General features: G+C 46.1%; 9 protein-coding genes across 9 annotated transcripts; 5 read left to right on the top strand and 4 right to left on the bottom strand.

Annotated features, from left to right (window-relative positions):
* Positions 1–656: 656 nt before the first annotated feature.
* On the bottom strand, positions 657–2,320 carry FOXG_10201 (uncharacterized protein). Its single transcript, XM_018389447.1, has one exon. The coding sequence runs from the start codon at positions 2,227–2,229 to the stop codon at positions 958–960; it is 1,272 nt and encodes a 423-aa protein (XP_018247719.1). The 5' UTR covers positions 2,230–2,320; the 3' UTR covers positions 657–957.
* A 192-nt stretch (positions 2,321–2,512) lies between these two features.
* On the top strand, positions 2,513–3,744 carry FOXG_20246 (uncharacterized protein). Its single transcript, XM_018400509.1, has one exon. It carries the CDS (start codon positions 2,531–2,533, stop codon positions 3,602–3,604), a length of 1,074 nt encoding a protein of 357 aa, XP_018247718.1. The 5' UTR covers positions 2,513–2,530; the 3' UTR covers positions 3,605–3,744.
* A 517-nt stretch (positions 3,745–4,261) lies between these two features.
* FOXG_20245 (uncharacterized protein) lies at positions 4,262–6,120 on the bottom strand. The gene is made up of 2 exons (XM_018400508.1): positions 5,112–6,120; positions 4,262–5,059 (listed from the first exon to the last, which is right to left on the bottom strand). The coding sequence occupies exons 1-2, from the start codon at positions 6,016–6,018 to the stop codon at positions 4,326–4,328; spliced, it is 1,641 nt and encodes a 546-aa protein (XP_018247717.1). The 5' UTR covers positions 6,019–6,120; the 3' UTR covers positions 4,262–4,325.
* Positions 6,121–6,383: 263 nt separating this feature from the next.
* On the top strand, positions 6,384–9,636 carry FOXG_10200 (uncharacterized protein). The gene is made up of 2 exons (XM_018389446.1): positions 6,384–7,067; positions 7,152–9,636. The coding sequence occupies exons 1-2, from the start codon at positions 6,559–6,561 to the stop codon at positions 9,607–9,609; spliced, it is 2,967 nt and encodes a 988-aa protein (XP_018247716.1). The 5' UTR covers positions 6,384–6,558; the 3' UTR covers positions 9,610–9,636.
* Positions 9,637–11,926: 2,290 nt separating this feature from the next.
* Positions 11,927–12,298, top strand: FOXG_10199 (uncharacterized protein; the record flags this gene model as incomplete). The annotated part of the gene is made up of 1 exon (XM_018389445.1): positions 11,927–12,298. One exon carries the CDS (start codon positions 11,927–11,929, stop codon positions 12,296–12,298), a length of 372 nt encoding a protein of 123 aa, XP_018247715.1.
* Positions 12,299–12,897: 599 nt separating this feature from the next.
* Positions 12,898–14,230, top strand: FOXG_10198 (uncharacterized protein; the record flags this gene model as incomplete). Its single annotated transcript, XM_018389444.1, has 7 exons — positions 12,898–12,926; positions 12,987–13,287; positions 13,340–13,394; positions 13,442–13,775; positions 13,833–13,866; positions 13,916–14,075; positions 14,130–14,230. 7 exons carry the CDS (start codon positions 12,898–12,900, stop codon positions 14,228–14,230), a joined length of 1,014 nt encoding a protein of 337 aa, XP_018247714.1.
* An 872-nt stretch (positions 14,231–15,102) lies between these two features.
* FOXG_10197 (uncharacterized protein) lies at positions 15,103–16,473 on the top strand (the record flags this gene model as incomplete). Its single annotated transcript, XM_018389443.1, has 1 exon — positions 15,103–16,473. One exon carries the CDS (start codon positions 15,103–15,105, stop codon positions 16,471–16,473), a length of 1,371 nt encoding a protein of 456 aa, XP_018247713.1.
* Positions 16,474–17,238: 765 nt separating this feature from the next.
* Positions 17,239–18,240, bottom strand: FOXG_10196 (uncharacterized protein; the record flags this gene model as incomplete). Its single annotated transcript, XM_018389442.1, has 1 exon — positions 17,239–18,240. One exon carries the CDS (start codon positions 18,238–18,240, stop codon positions 17,329–17,331), a length of 912 nt encoding a protein of 303 aa, XP_018247712.1. The 3' UTR covers positions 17,239–17,328.
* Positions 18,241–18,316: 76 nt separating this feature from the next.
* Positions 18,317–19,926, bottom strand: FOXG_10195 (uncharacterized protein; the record flags this gene model as incomplete). The annotated part of the gene is made up of 2 exons (XM_018389441.1): positions 18,317–18,434; positions 18,572–19,926. 2 exons carry the CDS (start codon positions 19,924–19,926, stop codon positions 18,317–18,319), a joined length of 1,473 nt encoding a protein of 490 aa, XP_018247711.1.
* Between the last annotated feature and the right edge of the window lie 592 nt (positions 19,927–20,518).

Here is a 20,518-nt window from a genome sequence, read left to right as displayed (position 1 = left end):
GAAGTCGATGTAGCGCTCGTACCCCCCTTGGAGAACAAATTGATGGTCATCTGAGTTGATACCAGTGTCCAAGATGGCAACCTTTACCCGCTCATACCCACCTACAGTCTCATCGTCTTCCGGCTGAAGGATCGCTTACTGAGTGCCGCAGGCCGATCCAATGACGAAGAAGGACCCAACAAGGGTCACACTATGTGCTAAATGAATTAATAGGTAGCAAAAAGTAATAGGGTTTATTTAATCCTTAAGAAATAGATCTTTATCTACTTGAAAGCTTTATAATATCCTCTATTACTTAAGAGTCGGGAGGAAGTGCACAGCATCGTCATCTAGCCTAATAACACCCTTTTCCACCAGCTATAGAGCAGCAATTAATATAGGAAGTTTAGTTAAGGAAGCAAAGGTGAACAAAGTCTGACTATTAATGCCAGCTTGAGAACTGAGCAGCGGGAAGGGAGAATCTAGATACAAGGAAAGCAATTGAGTTCCTCAACTGGTGTATTAGCTTCTAATAGATGGGCGCAGAGGGAATAACACGATTGCCATCACGTTGTCTTGCTTCAATTGCTATTCATAGAACATCAAGATTTTCAGTAGCGTGCTTGAGCAACTGTTCAAGGATGTTGCCATGATGAATCAACCTTGTGTGCAGGCTACAAGGATATCGACTTGTTTTTTCTGTGCACCATACTTATTTCGATCTGGCGTTCTAACCCCTGCTATAAGCGTTCGTAGGGATTAGACCCCTAGCCAAGAAACTTTCTCAGCAGAAATTAATATTCCTTATGCTTTAGCGTTCATAATTAGTCAATAGCTTGTTGGCCCTTCTCTAGCATCTCTACCAACTGACTTTATTCTCTCTCCCATTCCTCCCGCCTTTTCCGTTCCCCCCGCCTTTTCCGTTCTCCCCGATCTTCCCGAGTTACCCGCTTCTTCCGTGTTTCAGCAGCGAATGCCCTACTTCAAAACATCAACAATTCTAGCAAGTCCTTGTAAGAGAGTTATTTTGTCAACTGAAAACACAAGCCTGAACCAGCCATTGGTTTCGGCCCCAAAACTAGCCCCCGGAGCTATGAAGACTTTTCGCTCTAGCAGTAGCTCCATAACCTGCTCTTCAGCGTGCAGAGGATCCTGTTCAGGGTGATTTCGACAGTAGGTCTCTCCGAGATTAGCCCACAAGAAGAAGCCTGCATTTGCCCCCTTTTCATAACGGATACCGTGCTCTTTTGCCCATGTCGTCAGCAACTTGTAACGCTCTTCAAGTTTTGTCTTGTTCTTGGCCAGGTAATTATCAACCCAAGCATCGTCTTCGAATATATTGGCAAATGCGTGATCAGCGAGAGAAGAGCTCATGCTATACAGGGCCCCTGGGACAAGCGCACTGTGTAACGACGGGTTGTTTTGGGAGATAATGCATCCGAGCCGAAGGCCGTTGGACCCAAAATCTTTTGAGACACCCCATACCACGGTTATGAGAGATGGGTCAATAATACCTGTAGGGTCTATGGATAGACAAGAGGTAAAAGGCGGAGCTTGTGACTCATGGTTCTCCCATGTTGATAAGGCATAGACTTCGTCGCTAATCAAGTGAATTTGATGCTTTTGACAAAGCCGCATGAGTTTAACCAGTGTGTGCTTGGAATAGCAGCGTCCGAGGGGGTTATGAGGGTTGCAGAGAAGAATACCGGCGACGTTTTTTCCACTGGCTTTGACTTCTTGTAATCTGGCCTCGTATCTTTCGACGATATCGACGCAAAAGGGGTCAATACCGTGACATGGCACCTGGACGACCTCTGTATCAACGCGAAGGCCAAAGGTTGGAATAAAGGCGCGGAAAAAAGGCTTGGTGATGAGGAAACCATCCCCCTGATCTCCAACCGCCCAGGCGATATGTTCGATAGCTGCACTACAGCCGTTGGTGATGGAGATGTGATTTAAGTAGATTTCCTGATGGGGCTTCAAGTGCTTATTGAGGAAGGTTGCGAGGGCAAGCTTCAACCGTTTTGAACCAGTTGTACCGTCGCCATAGGTCAAAGTCTGCGGTTGAAGGGAGATGTTGTCGGCGATGTGCTTCAACAGCTCATCTTTCATAAGGACATTCTCTGCCATGCCCAAGCTTACATAGCCGCAAGGGTTAGTTGTAGCATCCCATTGGTTTGCCGTTACTTCCCATAGAAGAGAACCACCCTTGTTATCGGCCGTCGCTTGGCCACGTTTGGAGAGCTTCATAATGAGTAGGGAGCCGTTGGGAACAGTCGTGTAATAGAATTGGCAATAAAGTTCCAATGAGCGAGATCTTTACCGTGAATGAAGTTTTTAAATAGTCCTACCCACTTCGGATGTTGCCGCAGAGGTGGCGTCAGTTCGGGACCTACTTTTGCACCCATGGATGTTTGACATGCTATGCTAAAAGGGGAAACGAGCGAGAAGTGGGGGAATCAGAGTTCAGATTTTAGCGCGCCGTGATTATTTAAGTAAATGCTACAGCAAGTCGGCGGCAACAAAGTCATCCCCGAATTCGGACTCAATCATGCCCTCGCCGCTGCTGGCAGATCACGACACATCTCCTGTTCCGACAGACAGAGACGAACGCCATGCCCTTATCGATATAAATCCCTGTGGATTTTATATACGACATCCTCCAAAGCCCCATTTACTAAATGATGCCATTACTCCGGATAATCTACTCTTCCAGACTATTCACATGGGAGCGGCAGTTATAGACGCTTCTAAATGGACCCTTATTGTTGATGGACTGGTGGAAAGTCCCTTCTCCATTTCGCTGGATCAGCTTAAGCGCCTACCTCAAAAGTCTGTCACCTCATTCCACGAGTGCTACGGCAGCCCAATCAAACCTCCAGTAGAAGCAGTATGGCGGGTAGGCAATGTCATCTGGACTGGCGTCCCTCTTGCGTTCCTCATATCGCTTGCTTCACCTCTCCCCGAGGCCCGTTTTGTGTGGTCTGATGGACTTGATTATGGGACATTTGCGGGCATCACGACAGATCGTTACCAGAAAGACCTACCACTAGATAAAGCCCAGAGCCCGGGAGTCTTAATAGCTTATCAAATGAATGGACAAGCCTTGACGAAGGAACGGGGAGGCCCGGTCAGACTCGTTGTGCCGGGGTGGTTTGGGACCAACTCTACTAAATGGCTTTGTCGATTGACGCTGGAGAACAGGAGGGCTGAAGGGCCATATACCACCACTTTCTACAATGAACTCGATCCCGCAGACCCCAAAGGAATTGTGAAACGGCCAGTCTGGAATGTTGAAGTCAACTCGATCATTGTGCGTCCTGAACCCGAGGCTGTGATAGTAGGTGCAAAGGTGGTGATAGAAGGTTGGGCTTGGTGTTTTGAAGAGGTGAAAAATGTTGGCATTTCCTTTGATAACGGAGAAACCTGGATTTTAGCCCAAGTTGAGGGCCGAATCGACTTTAGCTGGCAGAAATGGAAGACTGAGCTGACTCTTGCATCCGGCTCGTACTTGGTCATAGCCCGGGCGGAGTCAATGTCAGGTCAGATGCAACCGCTGTCCGGGAGGAGGAACCACGTCCATGCCGTTAGCTTTTCTGTATCTGGCTCGCCATCTGAGCTTTGATAGAGGGACATTTATGTAAAACTCAAATGAAAATCTAGGATTGCACCGGAAATCCTCGCGTTGCCATATGTACATACAATAGGAATAGTCCTTGAACACTATCTTCAGGAGCACAAGACCGCATAAATAGTACGGCTGCATTAGTACACTGGCGGTCCGTCTGATTATACAATTTGATATAATTTGTTCTGTAATAATATTCAGGGTTGCTCTATACATTCCTGTTTCTTAAACGACCTAGCAGCCTCACTAAACGACAGTCTCAATACTGGCCAGGACGTAATCTGCTATATTGTCGTTCTATTAATAATTAACATCAGGATTAAATAAATAAATAATGAAATCATGTTCACCGCTCCTACTGAAGCCGATATCACCGTCATTCCAGCTCTTACCGGCATTGCCGAACATTCGCCATCGTGACGACAGGCGCAGTTTCGAGTATTACGGCTCCATGATACAACTTTAATGCTATATATCAATCGCTTGTGTATTATAGCTTGCTTGTTAATTGCTTCTAATAGGTTAAGTATTACTATAAAGAGTTATATGTATAAACGGATAGCCTAAGATAATATTAATTAATATTTTATATTACTTATATAATATATATAATTATAATATTACTTTTTTCTTAATATATATATATATATATACTATGGCTTTTTATTCAAGGCATAAATAGCTAGTAACTTACTAAAAGCTAATTTCTCTATCTTAGCTAAGGTTGTTTTAAAAAAAAGCTACTTGTATCAGACAACGCTGTAATGTAAACCAAGGTTTTTAATTCATCCAAATCATAGTCTGGAACGAGAATATCACCCTCGTGGAAGTTGTGTAGGGACAACCAACATATCATGCGAAGTACCAGCGCGCACCAGACAGCATTTCGCTCCATCATAACATTCGATACCTTCGAACTCCTTGGTTCACGACCCACTACCCGATGGCGAATCACGCGAAAATACCTCTCCATGAACTCTTGCTCGAGTGTATCTCTCGATGCGAAAGCGAGGTCGCTGAACAAGTCCTGCTCCTCAGTTGTTTCCAAACCAGGCCGAACACCTGCCTGCAATATTTCCTCAAGGTGACATCGTAGCACATCCAGTACCAATGCTTTACAATATGTCTTCAAACTTACGTCGAGCTCGTTCAGAGCAATGTGTAATTCATTTTGATGCATGGGCCCCAGGCTAAGACCTCGGTCTTGCGGGAGCTCCCTGTCCAGGTGAGATGCAATCCTGCAGAGTCTGCAGATCTCCTGCGAGCCTTTTCCCGCTGTTCTCAAAGCTCGAGTTTCCTCTTCTAAAATTAGGCTGCAGAAAGAGCTCAGAAGACGTTGAAGCGAAAAGAGGTGTTTGTTTAATTGGAGACTCGTAGGGTTTGGTATGTAGGTGAAGCATCGATCTTTCATGTGGAGAGTTTGTGCAAGCATTCCGATTATTTCAAATACCACTACTCGATGCTTTGGTTAGCTCCGCACCTTTCAGTGTGATGATTTATCTACCTGGGAAAAGCAATATGTCTTTTTCCTTTTCAAGGTAGGCGCGAATCGACCTCCTATTGCATCCGATAGTGAACAAAGTCCCAGTGACCTTGTCTCGAGTACCAAGTCGTAAAGTCTCTAGACTTGCTGGAGTGTCTAAAGGAACGGAGTAGGTCTCATCCATCTCAACCGTCCGATAGAAGGTAGGAATAGCACCGAAACAGAGTTCCCGAATCTCGAGAGCAGGTATAATCCTTTTCGCTGAGAGGCCCGGCCCGGTTCTTTGAAACTGGAACACAAATCCAATGCCTTTTTCTCTTGCTCCGGCGAGGGTAAGGCCATTTCCAGCAGCATAAAATCCCTCGTGGCTATCGAAATTGATCCAATGAAGGCCAAAGAATGCTGCTATCTCGACAACGTCACGGATAGTGGTAATAGCGAAGGTGGTCCGAGGCATTTTCGAGCACGTGCTAGGAGGTGGCTTGCCGCTGTTTCTCTGGACTACCACTGTAAGGGCTGCGTTTCCTTGAATGTCTGGTCGATTGGTTCCGTGATGCACACGCCATGACAGCTTTTCCCAATCCTGCGAGTCGCTCTCCATCCTCCTACATTCGTCAAGTAGCTTTGCCCAGGTCGCAGTTTGATCGAATAGGCCTACGCTGACAGCTTGGGCGTCGCGTTTGTTAGTTACCGAGTCATCCTCAATATTTGATACCAGGTTTTCATCCATGAAATCTGCTGTTTGGTCTTTTGGCCCTACGAATAGGGCAGGCGACTCAGTGTCTGTCTCGGGACTGCCAATGATGGCATCGAAGCGCCGGGCTGCGGGCCTTTCTCGTTTTCGGGCAGTACATAAAGAGATGGTCGACTGGATGAGAGCATGAACAGCGGTGAGAATGGCTATCACGACCAAAAGCGTAGCTATCATTGTGTTCGTCGTCGCATCCAAAGCTACATTTACCGAGTTAGCCGAAGCAAGGCATTAGCACTTAAAGACAATCCAAACAACAATCTGGCATTCACGATTACCCGACCACTTGTTTTCAGATGAACGCAAAGTCATGACAGTGATGCCCTTGATTGGTCGTTATGTCGGCGTTTCACTGCTGCGGCCGGCGCTTAAATGTGATCAACCGTGCATATCTGCAGTCAGCTGAGAACTCTCTGCATCGATGCCTAATATTCGCTAACAGAAGGACGATGCCTAGTGGGGCACGGATGCTACCGCGACAACCAAGGCTGTGGCGTGATTTTCCCCTCCTCGCTCAAATGTTATTGCTGATGTGTGCTAAACGAATTTGGATCTTTTTCAGCTCTTGGGTGATTAGGCAGTGTCTCCATCGTGAGCCCTCCCATCCACGAGATCACCCACCATCACCAAAACAGACCAGGCTCGCCACTCATCGAAATCAGAGAGTAAACACCGACCAGGTTCAATCGTTTCTCGAAACTGGGCAGGACCTGCGGAATGGATCCTCTTAGTGCGTTGGCCATTGCCGCCGCCGTCGTACAATTCGCGGAAATTGGTGGCAAAGTCTTCGTCCGCTGCTGGGAGAAATATAATGCCCTTCGAGATCTGGAGGACAACCGTGACGATCCAAAGGAGGAAGAAAAAGCCAAGCTTGAACTGAAGGAGAGAGTGAATAACCTTATCAATTTCGTCTCCGAAGCCCAACTCCCATCGATAGAGGGTCTTGCTTCGCAAGCCCCAACACCCGCCCAGCAGCAATTGATCAACGCGGCTTCTGAATGCTCAAGGATTCGCTTTCAAGTTAATGAGATCGCCACAAGATTCATCGTAAAACCGAACAGTGAGCTTGATACGAAAACCCGTCAACCCCGTGGATTATTTTCCCGTTCAAAGAAACAGCAGCTCAATGACCATTCCGAGGTAACCAAGGATGAGATTGAGCAAGTCGAGAAACGATGCGAATCTGTTCGGAGCCAAGCTATGGACTCGATTCTCATGTGTCTCTGGTAAGATTCCTCATGCCTTCCTAATGCTCACCTACCCAAAACGCTCTTTCGAGTAATGTCAAACTGATTGCCAAATTTACATAGGGAGAACTCCAAGCAAACCAAACAATGGGAAGTCCAGTTCGGCACACAGCTGAGTAACGCCATCAGCCTGCTTGAGAACATCGACAAGCAGACAGCGCCATCGACAGGGGATCAGAGTCACTTCGCCTTAGCGGCTCCTCACGGCCTCCGGAGCGACACCGCCGTCGACATGACCAAGTTTCGAGAATCTGTTCTACCGCTGGTTGAAGCTGGACCATCAATGCCAATGGAAGACCTAGGAAAAAAGATGGCCAAAGCTCTTCGCGCCGGGGTGGGAAAAACGCAGGGCATTCGCAATGAACTAGTAGAGATCTTATGGAGAAAAGGCTGGGAGATGGATATGTCTATTCCAGGCGTCTCAGCAACCGGAACTCTGCCTAACCTCGACACCGCCATGGTTGCGCACGCGACAAGCACCAGTGTTGGATTTGAACTCATTGATACTCGCGAAGCAGCAATTCCACAGGCTTTTGATACCACCTATCGCTGGATCTTTGACTCTAATCCTCCCACGCAGGGTGGCAAACCGTTATGGAAGAGCTTTCCGAGATGGCTTATTGACGACTCAAGCCCTATCTATTGGATCACTGGCAAGCCGGGGTCTGGCAAATCAACCATGATGAAGTTTCTGCTCCAGCAACCACTTCTACGAGAGTATCTCTCTCGTGAACTTGGGACATTGCGTCTTCTTGTCATGAGATACTACGCCTGGAACGCGGGCAAGGACTTGCAAAAGTCATTCGAGGGGCTCAAAAAGACATTGATATCACAAGCCTTGGAGCTTTATCCCAAACTAGCATGTAAACTTACCCCCAGGCGGTGGGTTTTGTGCCAAATTTTAAGGAGCACCTCTTGTCTTCCGGAATGGGAGCCATGGGAGATAGAAGAGACTTTTAAAGCCCTACTCTCTCAATGCGGCAAGACGATCAAGCTCGCGCTATTCTTTGATGGGCTTGATGAGTTTGATACGCCGCCTAAAGACGTGATAAAAGAGATCCGCAAGATAGCTGCGCTCTGTCCCACTGGGCTCAAGATCTGCGTGGCAAGTCGACCTTGGAACACATTCAACGATGAATTTGGCTATGGACCATGCTTGGAAATGCATCTAGCAACTTACAAGGACATGGCTGCTTTCGTCACCGGCAGCTTTGAGGAGAATAGGGCCTTCGCTGAGCATCAGGCTGTAAACCCCCAAGCAGCCGCTCGGCTAGTCAGCAACGTCGTCCAAAGAGCGAACGGAGTCTTCCAATGGGTCTCTCTTGTCGTTCCACTATTGTTGGATCTCCTGACGGACGGGGAATCACCAAATCAGTCTGTTGACATTCAGCACGTTCTGCAAGATCTCCCCTCGGAGCTAGAGACTCTATATGAGAAGATCTGGGCCAGGATTACGCCTGAGAATCTACATAATGCTTCTTTTATGATGCAAATTATGAGGGCCGCCGGGGGACCTCTGTTATGGCTCAATATGTGGGTGATTGATGACTTGAAACTGGCCTCGGCCCCTGTGGAGCCAGCCTCAGTCTTGGATGAGATGTCATCAGAGTCAATTGAGAAATTTCGTGGGGATAGCCATTTAAAGAAATTTGCTCAGAGTTCTTTGAAAAGAAAGCTTGTTGGCCGCACAAAGGGCATCCTGGAGCTAAACTTAGAGGGGGACGGCTTTGTCGACTTCATCCATCGCACTGCCCGGGACTGGGCGGCTAATCCCAAAACGTGGGAGCTTATCTGCAAAGCGTCTAAGGAGTCATTCGATCCCCATTTGTACCTCCTCCGAGCAGATACACTTACATTGCACTACAGGAGCTGCAGATGGTCAAACATCGACTCCCAGCTACGAGATGCAATTATAAGTGCTTTTTGGCACGCCAGCAAAGTCGAATTCACTCCAGAGAACAATAAAAGCCTTGTTAAGTGTCTACAATCACTTGAAAAGAACTGTCAGATACTAGAAAGAGACCACCCTGCCCAAAGAAAGACCTGCTGGGCTTCAGCCCAGTTTCGCGCTGATAACACTTTTGTAGGACTGGCTGCGCAGTTCTCTATCTTACCATACGTTGAGTTTGCTTTGCTGGCGGATGATGCTCGACAATCTCAAAGACCCTCGAAAGGTACACTAGGCCTCCTGGTGAACGCTATATTCGGCCCTCTATACTATAACCCGCCGGCATTGCCCCAGGAGGGTCAACACCCGGTTCCCCGTGAGCAGAGGTTGGCCACCATTAAGCATCTATTGGAACACGGCATTTATCAGTCTAAGGTATATACCTGGAACGGGGTGCGCGATCTCAAAGATGAGCTTCAAAGCAAATCTTCAACCGATCCTGAGTTTGAGTACTATATGGCTGTCCTGGCATGTATTGACAAGGTGGGAAAGCTAAACCAAATCCGGCTTTCATTAACATCAGCATCTGGACGTGTGAGATCCCGAATAGGGTTTTTAAGAAGGAATGAATAGTATAATAAGATTATACTTAAATTATATCTAATACATTTATAGTTAACATTAATATCGCTTATTATACGTAATTAATAAAATTCCTATTTTAACTTCACAAATCTAATAATATCCTTTACTAATAGCGAGGTAAGGCGCGTGATGTAAGCATCAGCTGTTAGGTCTATCATCTAAGAATAACACTCTGAAAAACATTCTCCAGGCAGCATACCAACTGCCCACACAATAGCCTTGACGAATAGCTTATATATAAGTAAGGCAGGATGGAGGCTATTAACCCATAAGTATTTATTAGCTGCATGTTTGCATTCATCGAGCTTGGTATTGGTTTCAATATAACACATTATTATTCGAGCCAGTAATACGTCACAGCCTATCGACATACCGCCGGTAAGCCTTGTAAGAAGTTCCAGTGTCTTTGTATACCGCTGTCTCCTTAAACTGGGACGGATCTTCGATGACCTTTTGGAAAAGAGTATACGTATCGTAAACAAAGACGGTGGCCGTAGGGTGTAAGTACGTGATGCGCTGCTGGATTATGTTATATATTCAGTCCTAGTCGGCTTTCGCATTAGCTATTAGAGAGATTCTTGTTGAAAAGGCCCTAGACCCAGTAACACGAGGAGCATGCTTCAACGGTGGAACAGTTAGAAAAAGAAAGTTCCTAGCGCCTGCGTCGTAAAGTGAATCCAGACGGTATCTGAAACTCTTGAAGATCTTGTCGTGGACATCTGCATCATCATTCAGATAGCTGTTGGCGATATCGTTGATACCTATGCAAACTGTGAAGAGAGACGTATCTACATTAAATGTATCGCCCAATTTATAATAAGGAATAAAGGCCTCATTGATGTCTCCGATGTCATCGTAACCATTATTATCAACAATGGATATATCAAGGGTTGCTCCGCTGGCAGCAAAGTTGTAGGCCAGGAAACCAGATTCATAATAAGTTCTTGTAAGATGCCCGACCCAATTAGGGCCATTGGCACTAGTTCTGCCTGGAAATCCTGGATTACCGAGCGGATTTGAACTTGATGGCTGATTATCGCTTAAAGGGTCGAACCCTGTCCGGGAGTAAGAGTCGCCACTGGAAGGAAAGTTAAATACTAAACAAGAACATATCAGCACTAATACCTTCAATACAAATAAGGTTTTCAGGTTTGAAAAGCCGGTCCAGTGACTAGACGTCGATAGGTTCATGACTGCAGCCAGGCTGTTACTAGCTACTGCTGCCACGAGAAGAGCAAGCTTGAAATACATGGTATTAAAAGCAGAATAAAGTCAGGGTAGATAGTAAAACATATACAAAGCTTGGGACCTGAAGTACGATTGAAGCTCACTTCCAGACAACAGAGAATGTTAAATATATTGTATTTATATGCAAATATGAAGGCACATATACTCTAAAAGCCGGCTGTCATTCAGATAAGGCAAATCGCTGTCTTCCGCTCAGCCGAGGGTGGCAATACTATATCCTAGAAAATCATTCTTTTTCTCATCAAGATAACCGGTTTTAGCCTATTCGCACCATATATTGACAGGTTAAGAGATATCTCGGTCAACTTCCGCAGAATACATAAGGGGATATCTGGGGAAAATGATGGTCAATTAATATACCCCAGTCGGAGTCATCCGTTCCTAGGTTTAATAACTCATAGCTATTAGCTAGCCAAGTCTATCGGTACCAGAAGCAACCCTACCGTGCATCCTGGGTGGAATCGAGACAATTATATATCCTTCAGAGTCTAAGACAGGTGGTATAATATAATTCGTCTGTTGTACTTTTTCAGTGAATGTGCAACTAGATGTACAGGAAATTGAGCATATATGTGGTAGGATAATTTGGTCAGTCAACTAATTAGCCAAAGCTTACCTTTTAACACAGGAGGCAGTCGCTATGCCAAGCGAAAGTGTAGCATCAAATCCAGGCCCAAAGAATAAGATGCGCCACAGTCAAGTCCAGACAGCCGCCGGCCCTGCACCAACGCAGCCTGCTGATATTGCTAAACGCTTCACCTATCCTCGGAAGATAGCAATTTATCGCAATAACCCTGAGGCCAAGGCAGGCTACTAGAGACTTATCCTATCCATAGCCAAGGTCACGGCCCTTCCCGCCGCCCTATAGGCAAGTTCCCAACTTACCTTCTCGACTCTTATCATCAGTGTCGTTATAACCACCTAGGCGAGCTTCTTCTCTATTCCGCCTTATAACTTTACCCCTGCCCAGATAGGCCTTATGTATATTACTCTTATAATTAGAAGCTTTATAGGAGTGTTTATTTGCGGTATGCTGTCTGACTGGCTGCTGATTCATATGGTCCGCAAGAGTGACGGAATTCACGAGCCCGAGAACAGACTGTGGGTATACCTCCTGGTGCCACTCCTGGCAGCAACTGGCTGCCTTCTGTACAGCGTCGGCGCCAGCACAGGTGTCTACTGGGTCCTGCCATGTATCAGACTTTTCCTCGTCGGCCTCTACACTAACGTTTGCCTGCCCATTGCTCTCGGCTACGCTCTCGACTCCTATCCTGAGCTCGAGGACGAGATTGTGCAGCTGTCCAACTTTATGCGCAACGTTGGTGGCGGCGCGCTCACCTTTTGTATTCAGTCATGGGTCAACGCCAGTGGGCCACGAAATACTTTCATATACCTGGTTGTTATCATCTTCGTGGTGCAAGTGACCTAGATCTTCTTTCAGTTCCGGGGAAAGGCTCTGTGTAGGAGGAGCGCGTCTATATATTACAGCATTTGCGAGCAATGTATTATGCTGTAGAAAAGTCCCGAATCAATATTATAAATAAGTCCTTTATTTTATTATATCGTTGAATATTATGCCCAGAATAAACGTGTAATAGGTTGCGCTTTGTGATAAATCTTAATTTTATGTCTACTAAGAGATACTTTGAGCAAATCGTATTAATCAAACAGCCCTCTATGTATTTAAAACCCTGGGACAAACCGCTGTAAGTAAAGATGTTCTCTTGTCTATTAGTTAGAAGCCCTTCACTACGGCTAGAATTTCCGATACTAAGCACTGGCTGGCCATTTTACTTTGGGTCGGTCGGTTCTGTGTTCCGATATTATCTCAATGCGGGGTAATATTTATCCATCGCTTGGTGATAAGGGAACTACGGCTATTTAAGAACTTCTCAGGCTCTCAACTTCTATAAGCCGAATTGAACGAGGTTGATAAAGCATATCAAGCAAAGCGCAACGCGCCAACACCAACCCGGGTCTGACAGCTGAGTCGATATCTGGGCTAGATAATTTCTATCGCCGTACGCTATGGCACGAATCACCATCGTTGGAGCTGGGTAGACAGTCTTGTACTCTTGATGTTTGACAACGTGAAAGGCTGATACGTCGAATGTCAGGATTGTTGGTCTAGCTATAGCGGCACAGCTCTCTCGAATCCACGACATCACCGTCATCGCTAAAAACCTTCCTGGCGATGATCCGACCCTTGAATGGGCTAGTCCTTGGGCAGGTGCTAATTTTGTAGCAGGCTACTGCAGTTCACCGCGCGACAGGAAGATGCAACGTGATACTTTCATCGAGCTCTGGAGGTTGGCCAACCGATTTCCAGAGTCCAGTGTTAAAAGGATTCCGATGGAAGAGTTTTTCGACGAAGAGCGGACAGAAGATGACCTTTGGTTCAAGGACTTTGTGCCAGACGTACGCAATTCTGAAAAAGGTGGACAGTCACCAATACTAACTAGGACCCTAGTTCCGTTTACTTGAAAAAGATGAGTTGCCAGAAGGAGCAAAGGGTGGAATTACTTGTACACCTGTCCTGAGGGGGCTCAATGCATTGACTGACTAATTGCAGACACAACTATCGTGCTCGACCCAAATATCTTTCTCCCTTGGATGCGGAGTACTCTTGAGAGATCAGGGGTCAGGTTCATGAGGCTGGATCTCCATGCACTATCAGATGCGCGCCACCTCGGCCACGATGTTCTTATCAACGCAGCTGGCCTGGGACCTAGGCATCTGGTTGATGTTAAGGATCCAGATATGCTGTTCCTGAAGGGACAAATTATTCTGGTAAAGAGTGATTACAATAAGTGTTTGATGCGTGATAATGGAAAGGACTACACATATGTCATCCCTCGACTTGACGGGACGGTGATTATGGGAGGTATTAGGGACCCAGATATCAGGTATATCAAGATCCACGTTCCTACCTTCAACACCACTAATCGCCACTTTAAAAACAGCAATACGGGAATAGACCTAGACATTGATAAGGACGTGAGTCAGATTCTCACTTGCAATGGCGTTAAGTCCTGACGTCTTTCAGATCACAAGAAGAATTAACAAGAGCCTGCCCGCCCACTTTTCTGCAGACCCAGCAGACCACGACATTATTGGGCATAATGTTGGCATCCGCCCCTACAGATCAACGGGAATGCGCATCGAAAAACAAATCAAAGACGGTCAAAACATCGTTCACGCATATGGTAAGCCGCGTATATACACATAGAGACACAGTACTATTAGCTAATCAGGCTTAGGGATCACCGGAGGGGGTTATATCTTTGGATTCGGCGTAGCGCGAGAGGTTTTTAAGCTTGTCAATGAACTTTTATACCCTGCCGATAGAGCTTATTTGTGAGCTTGAATAATGTTAAGATTGGGGTTATATGACTATTCGCGATCCGAGAGATCGTTCTGGCATATCATTGATCGTAACTCTATATTAATTATACAAGGACATCTACTACCTCTTTGGTAAGGCGCTGATACTCGAAGGAGGCCGTCGGATTTTCTATTCCCCGTCCCAAGATGCCCGCTCATTCACCAAGAGCCTCAGCTTCCTTCCTTGGAGCGCCGAAGCGATAGGTAATGAATACGAAAGATCTAAGGTGTGCTTGGAAACGTCGGAATGGTTCTAACAAATAATACGGACTGATAACAGAACTAACCTACCAAACAGCAGCACTTTGACAGTCGGCTTAATCTCCCAAGTACACGCATGCACATACCAGATCATCTTCGGCGGCCAAGTCACATTCAGGACAAACCAAAGCACAGCTTTTGTTCGAGCAGTAGTTGCCAGATTGCTTTCCTACCACGCGCCAAACACCTCGGCCGGCGTTTCCGTGTCTCTGTGATCCGGCACCATTTTTTGTGCCATTAAAAAACCTTACTCACTCCGACCCGAGGTGGCGCACCACCAATGTAGGATTCACTCGGGAAACACGGTCACCTGTTCATGATCGGCAATCGCACCCGATCACACCCAGTTGTTATGGGCTTGAGTTTCGATGATGATGAGAGTGTTATTCTGAGTGCACAGAGCTAATAGCAGATGCTTTCATGGCGGCACCTTATCTCTATAAAAGGCGCTTCAAAGCCCAAGCTCAATCCCCTCCTCTTTCTAACCATTGGTATGCATAGGTACTCCGCATCGCTTTACACCACAGCTTCATTGACCCGTTGCCTACTTACTAAACACGCCATGAGCAACTGCAAGTTCTGTCCAAGATGAAGAAGAAGGAAGAGTCAGTCAAACTCAGCTCGCCGTGTGCTTTGCCTGCCATTTCTCGCCGTATCGACCCCACCAAGCCGCGCACCTCTACGTTAAAACCTGATGGCTCCAACCACAACAACGACCGAGTAGACATTGGACCGACACCGCTGGCGTTCACTGAGTGGGAGCAGCTGGGCCTACAGTCACCTCATCTACCGACCATGCGCGCCTATCGCTTGCAACGCATTTGCGATCAACTGATTGCCCACGACCTCGGTGGCATCCTACTGTTCGATCCACTCAACATTCGTTATGCCACCGACACTACCAATATGCAACTGTGGACCGCACATAACCCTGCCCGAGCCTGTTTCATCGCGGCGAGCGGTTACCTTGTGCTATGGGATTTCCATGGCTGCGAGCATCTTTCCTCGCATCTACCTCTCATCAATGAAGTACGCTGTGGTGCCTCATTCTTCTACTTTGAAACCGGCTATCGTACTGATGAACATGCTGTGCATTTTGGCGCACAAGTTGACGAGTTGCTCCGGAAGCATGCTGGAGATAACCGCAGGCTAGCCGTGGACCGCATCGAGGTTGCCGGGCTACGTGCCCTCGAAGCCCAGGGTATACATATCTGTGACGGGCAGGCCGTTACCGAGCATGCGCGGATGATCAAGGGCCCTGACGAGATCCTGGCCATGCGCTGTGCCATCGCCTCCTGTGAAGCTGCTCTCGGCGAAATGCGTCAGGCCATGCGTGCCGGCGCCACCGAAAACGACGTCTGGGCTGCTCTGCATGCTGGTAATATTCGTCGTGGTGGTGAATGGATCGAGACTCGTCTTCTTAGTTCCGGACCGCGCACCAACCCTTGGTATCAGGAGTGTGGCCCGCGGGTGCTTCGCGATGGAGACTTGGTGGCTCTCGATACTGACCTTATTGGCGTATACGGTATGTGCGTGGATGTATCACGTACCTGGATTTGCGGCGATGTCGAGCCTACGGCAGAACAGAAACACCTGTATCGCATCGCCCACGAACATATCACTACCAATGCCAAGATGGTCAAGCCCGGGGTGAAGTTCACAGAACTGACGCGGAATGGCCATCGTTTGCCTGAAAGCTGCCGCGCTCAGCGCTATAGCGTTATGTTCCACGGTGTAGGGTTGTGCGATGAGTACCCGTGCATCCGTTACCCCGAAGACTTAGACTCATATGGCTACGAAGGAGAACTTCAAGCAGGCATGGTGCTGTGCGTTGAGGCCTATGTTGGTGAAGTCGGCGGTAAGGACGGAGTTAAGTTGGAGAACCAGTTGCTCGTGACCGATACGGGCTATGAACTACTGACTCATTACCCGTTTGAAGAGAGTTTCTTGCGCGACTAATCCTGAGTGGCTTGGTAAATGTTACCGCGTTAGCTGTAGATGTTCAGATTGGGTTGCATATAAGAGTTAATACCAAGAGTTCTGCACTACGCCTATGGAGTTGTATCGCCCTTGTAATTTTTATGCATTATACTTATTTAGATCCGGCATTCTAACCCCTGCTATGAGTATTTATAGGGATTAAATCTTAGCCTAGAAATCTTCTTAATAGAAATCAATATTACTTATATTTTAATATTTATAATTAATTAATAGCTTATTAGCTTTTTATTAATATCCCTATTAATTAGTTTTATTTTCTTTTTTATATATTTTACCTTTTTTTTTATTTTTTTTTTATTTTTCTTAAGTTATTTTATTCTCTTATATTTTAATAGTAAATATTATTTTTTAAAATATTAATATCTGCCTTTATAAATTAATACAAATATATATTAAAAAAGAAATTAAAAATAATTAAAATATTATTTATACTTATAGTACGCTTTATATTTTTATGTAATAAGATAAAATTACTAGCTAATATAACTAAGAAATTACTAAAGGGGGATATATCTTTAGATTTAATATAATATAAGCAGTTATTAAGTTTATTAATAAGATTTTATATCCTACTAATAAAGCCTATTTATAAGCTTAGAACTAGGAGACTATGCTAACTATATTATTTATAGCTAAGACATATAGCTAAGAGCTTATATTAGTATATAAAACTTAGTTATTATCTTACTTAATATATAGTCTAAAAGTGTTAATCTTTATATACTTCCTATAACATTTATTACATCTTCTTGTCTGCCATCCATAGACTTTAGCAACTTGCATGCACTTTGCTTGGACCTCGTAAACACAAGCTTAAACAACCATTCTCAACTTAAGTTTATCCTCTTTAACAATCTCATCCTTCTTGGCAATCAGCTCCTCCATATCCCACGGGCAACTCATATATCTTCCACCAAGCCACTCCCTGCGCTCAGAAGCCAACCAAGCAATTGTATCACCAGCGATATCTGGTCGATGAGGAAGTGCATTCCTAACTGCTTCAGGCGCTCCTTCAGTGATCTTTGTTTTGATCGCTCCAGGGTTCACACAAAACGCCAAAAGACCTTGCTCGCCATACTCAACTTGCAGCGACTCAGTCCATCGTAGCACTGCAAGTTTGGAGGTTCGATAACTCCCGCTTCCAGGACGAACGCTCAAAGCGCCTGACGACGATACGTTGATCATGATGCAAGAGCCATTAGATTCTGAATGGCTCGATAGTTGAAGCGGGAGGAATACACGGGCCATGTTGAAAAGGCCATGGATGTTTACTTCCCATGTTCGCCAGTAGGTGTCTGGATCGGACTCAAGGAAAGGCTTGTATGGTTCCATATGTGCCGCGTTATTGACAAGAATGTCCAATCGTCCGTTGAACTGTTCGACTATGGACTCATACATTGCTTTGACACTTTCTTGGCTTGCAATGTCAACTTTGTAGCCCAGCACCAGAGGTTCTTTGCGATTGGCAAGGCTCGCGGCTGACTTCAACTTCGTAATGATGTTATCAGATATGCCGTGTATATCACAACACGCTATGAAAGATGCTCCAGCACGTGCAAAAGCTCTAGCAGTAGCAAATCCCACTCCCTCTTCATGTGCTGCACCAGTGATGAGGACATGCTGACCGGTGAGGTCCAGTTTCAAAGGTGAGATGTAGTCGTAAGATGTTGCGTGGTGGGTTACTATGAAGTCAGCGCCGACGGGAAGATTCTTTACTGTTGACATGATCGAATAGTATTTGCAGGTAGAGATTTGAAGATGAGCAGGATCAGGGATATGTAACTGGGAAGGCGCGGTATTTTTATGATTCAACATATGCACCAGGTGAAAAGTGGAGGTCGGATGATATAGGGTGATTCATCTCTCGGCCTCTAATGACCCGATATCCAATGCTCGAAAGGTTCATGTACCCACTAAAGCTAGAAAAAGCAGATTTATAAGCAAAATATCAGAGGATGAGTTATCATATCAATTTTTATAGGAACTATAACTAGAGACTACAACCCGGATGCGAGTGCCCCTAGAATTATATCATATAGACGAATTTTTAACATACTCCATGGCAGAAGAAAGTGTTGGCTTTTTACGGTCTATAATCGGAGCAAGGGTTGCAACAGTAACATGAGGCCATTTGATTCCATTGAAATCAAGCATGACCATTTGAGAGTACTGAATCTGGGTATACGCGACAGTGACAGTCTTCTTGCATGACGGAATCTCAACCTCATTGTCGATGTAGAACTCCGGCACGGCATCTCTAGGGCCTTGAGAAGCAGGAGAAACCTTTTGCCCGACGCGCATAGAAGGATCAAGCTCGACTTCAGCACGGATCTTGGAGACCCAGTACTGAGCCGTCACGTCGACAGCGTTAGCATTGCCGCTTTTCTTCTCGCGCGAAGCGCCTGTCTTTTTGCCCTCATCAGAGCCGATATTGAAACCAATATTTGATGTTCCACCGCCAAAGGCACCGGGCGGAGCATTAGTCGAAACGATAAACATGGCGTTCTCGATAATATTCTTGCCCTCATTGGCCTGTCTCAGGATAGTGTTTGGATCATCGATGATCTTCTGTGTGATAGTTCCATTGGCAATGAATGGGCTTAGGTCTTGGGGAAGGCGACGAGTAGTGTCTTTGTCGGCGTCCTGGTTGTCGAATCGTTTCTTTTCCAGTTCAGTCGCAGTTTTTTGAGGCTCGTTGATGGGAGGAATTCCAACTTGCTCGATCAGGAGTGGAGTGATATCGGTGGGATCAATATCGGGGGCGCCTTTGGAAGTGATGGCATGCCGAAACCCTTGAGCATTGATAGTTGTGCCATGTGGAATGGAACCCATGCGGCAGAAGGAGGCTGCAAGTTCCGGCATGTCCTCTACCTGAGGCACGCGAATCCAGAGTCCAGGCTCAAAGTGGATGTTAGGTGGCTTGTCAGGGACTGTCCCATCTGGATTCGGCATTGCATCGACAATGGACTGCGTGTATGGCAGACCAATGAGGTCAATATCGGCCTGATCAAACAAACCACGATTGGGTACATGCTCAAGTAGCTCGCCGAACACTTGAGTTTCACCAGTCAGGTTGAGTTGCAGGAGATTGCTGGTGCTTGAGTCGGTTGGAGTCTTGGGGAATTGGGTTATAGTCTTTGGATTTCGGCTCAAGGGCCTGAAGATGGTGTTGAAGCCAAAGCCCATAAAGGTGCCTGTGAATTTTCCCAAGACATCTAGTGGAGGAGGTGGAGGTATCTTGAGCCCAGTGCCATTCTCATCAGTGACGTCTGAGTAACCACCATTCTTGGAAGTTTCGTCATACTCTTGAAGAGTCGGCTGAAGAACAGTCGGGCCATAGTTGAAGCCTTCTGAGACCTTAATACTGACGATGGGAACATCAGGGGCAAGGTCCTCGAGTGATATGCCCATGATTGTAGATGAAGAGAAAGCAAGCTGGTATTGATGGAGCTTAGTTGAGATAGTAGCTTGACGGGGAGTAAATTATATGGGACTTAATTGCCTTTTTATCTTCCAATGTTCGCAGGCACGGCGTACCTTTCGTTGGCTATTATGAAATGCATTCCTACTTCGAGGAAGTTGAGCATTCCTGTACAGCAGTGGCCTATAGGATCCAGGTGTTTAGTTTTACCCCCTTCGTCAAGAATTAGGTCCAGAACACGCTCTTACGACTTGTGGCTGGCTGATACAGCAAGCTGAAAATACAACAGGAAACCGGTCTTGGAAACATTCACCGCTTAGCTCCTGGCCCAGGCCGAGATTTCAAACATGTTCAAACATAAGGCTCCGGGGTTATGCGAGAGAATGGAAATGTTTCAGAACCCCACAGTTGCAAACACCTGTAGATTCTCTGGCACAAGTCTTGAATACCATTTTCACAATATGCCTAAGCAATATTCCATTGACTTAAGAGGAATGACTTAGATATATTCCTCTTTAAATTTGAAGCCGCGATCTTGACTGCTCTTGGTGAAATTAAGTTCTGAGAACTTCAAAAGGCGTT

The sequence above is a fragment of the Fusarium oxysporum genome, chromosome 11, assembly GCF_000149955.1.
Source record: "Fusarium oxysporum f. sp. lycopersici 4287 chromosome 11, whole genome shotgun sequence".
In the NCBI taxonomy this organism is placed as follows: Eukaryota; Fungi; Ascomycota; class Sordariomycetes; order Hypocreales; family Nectriaceae; genus Fusarium; species Fusarium oxysporum.
This window is presented reverse-complemented; position numbering and strand designations above follow the sequence as displayed.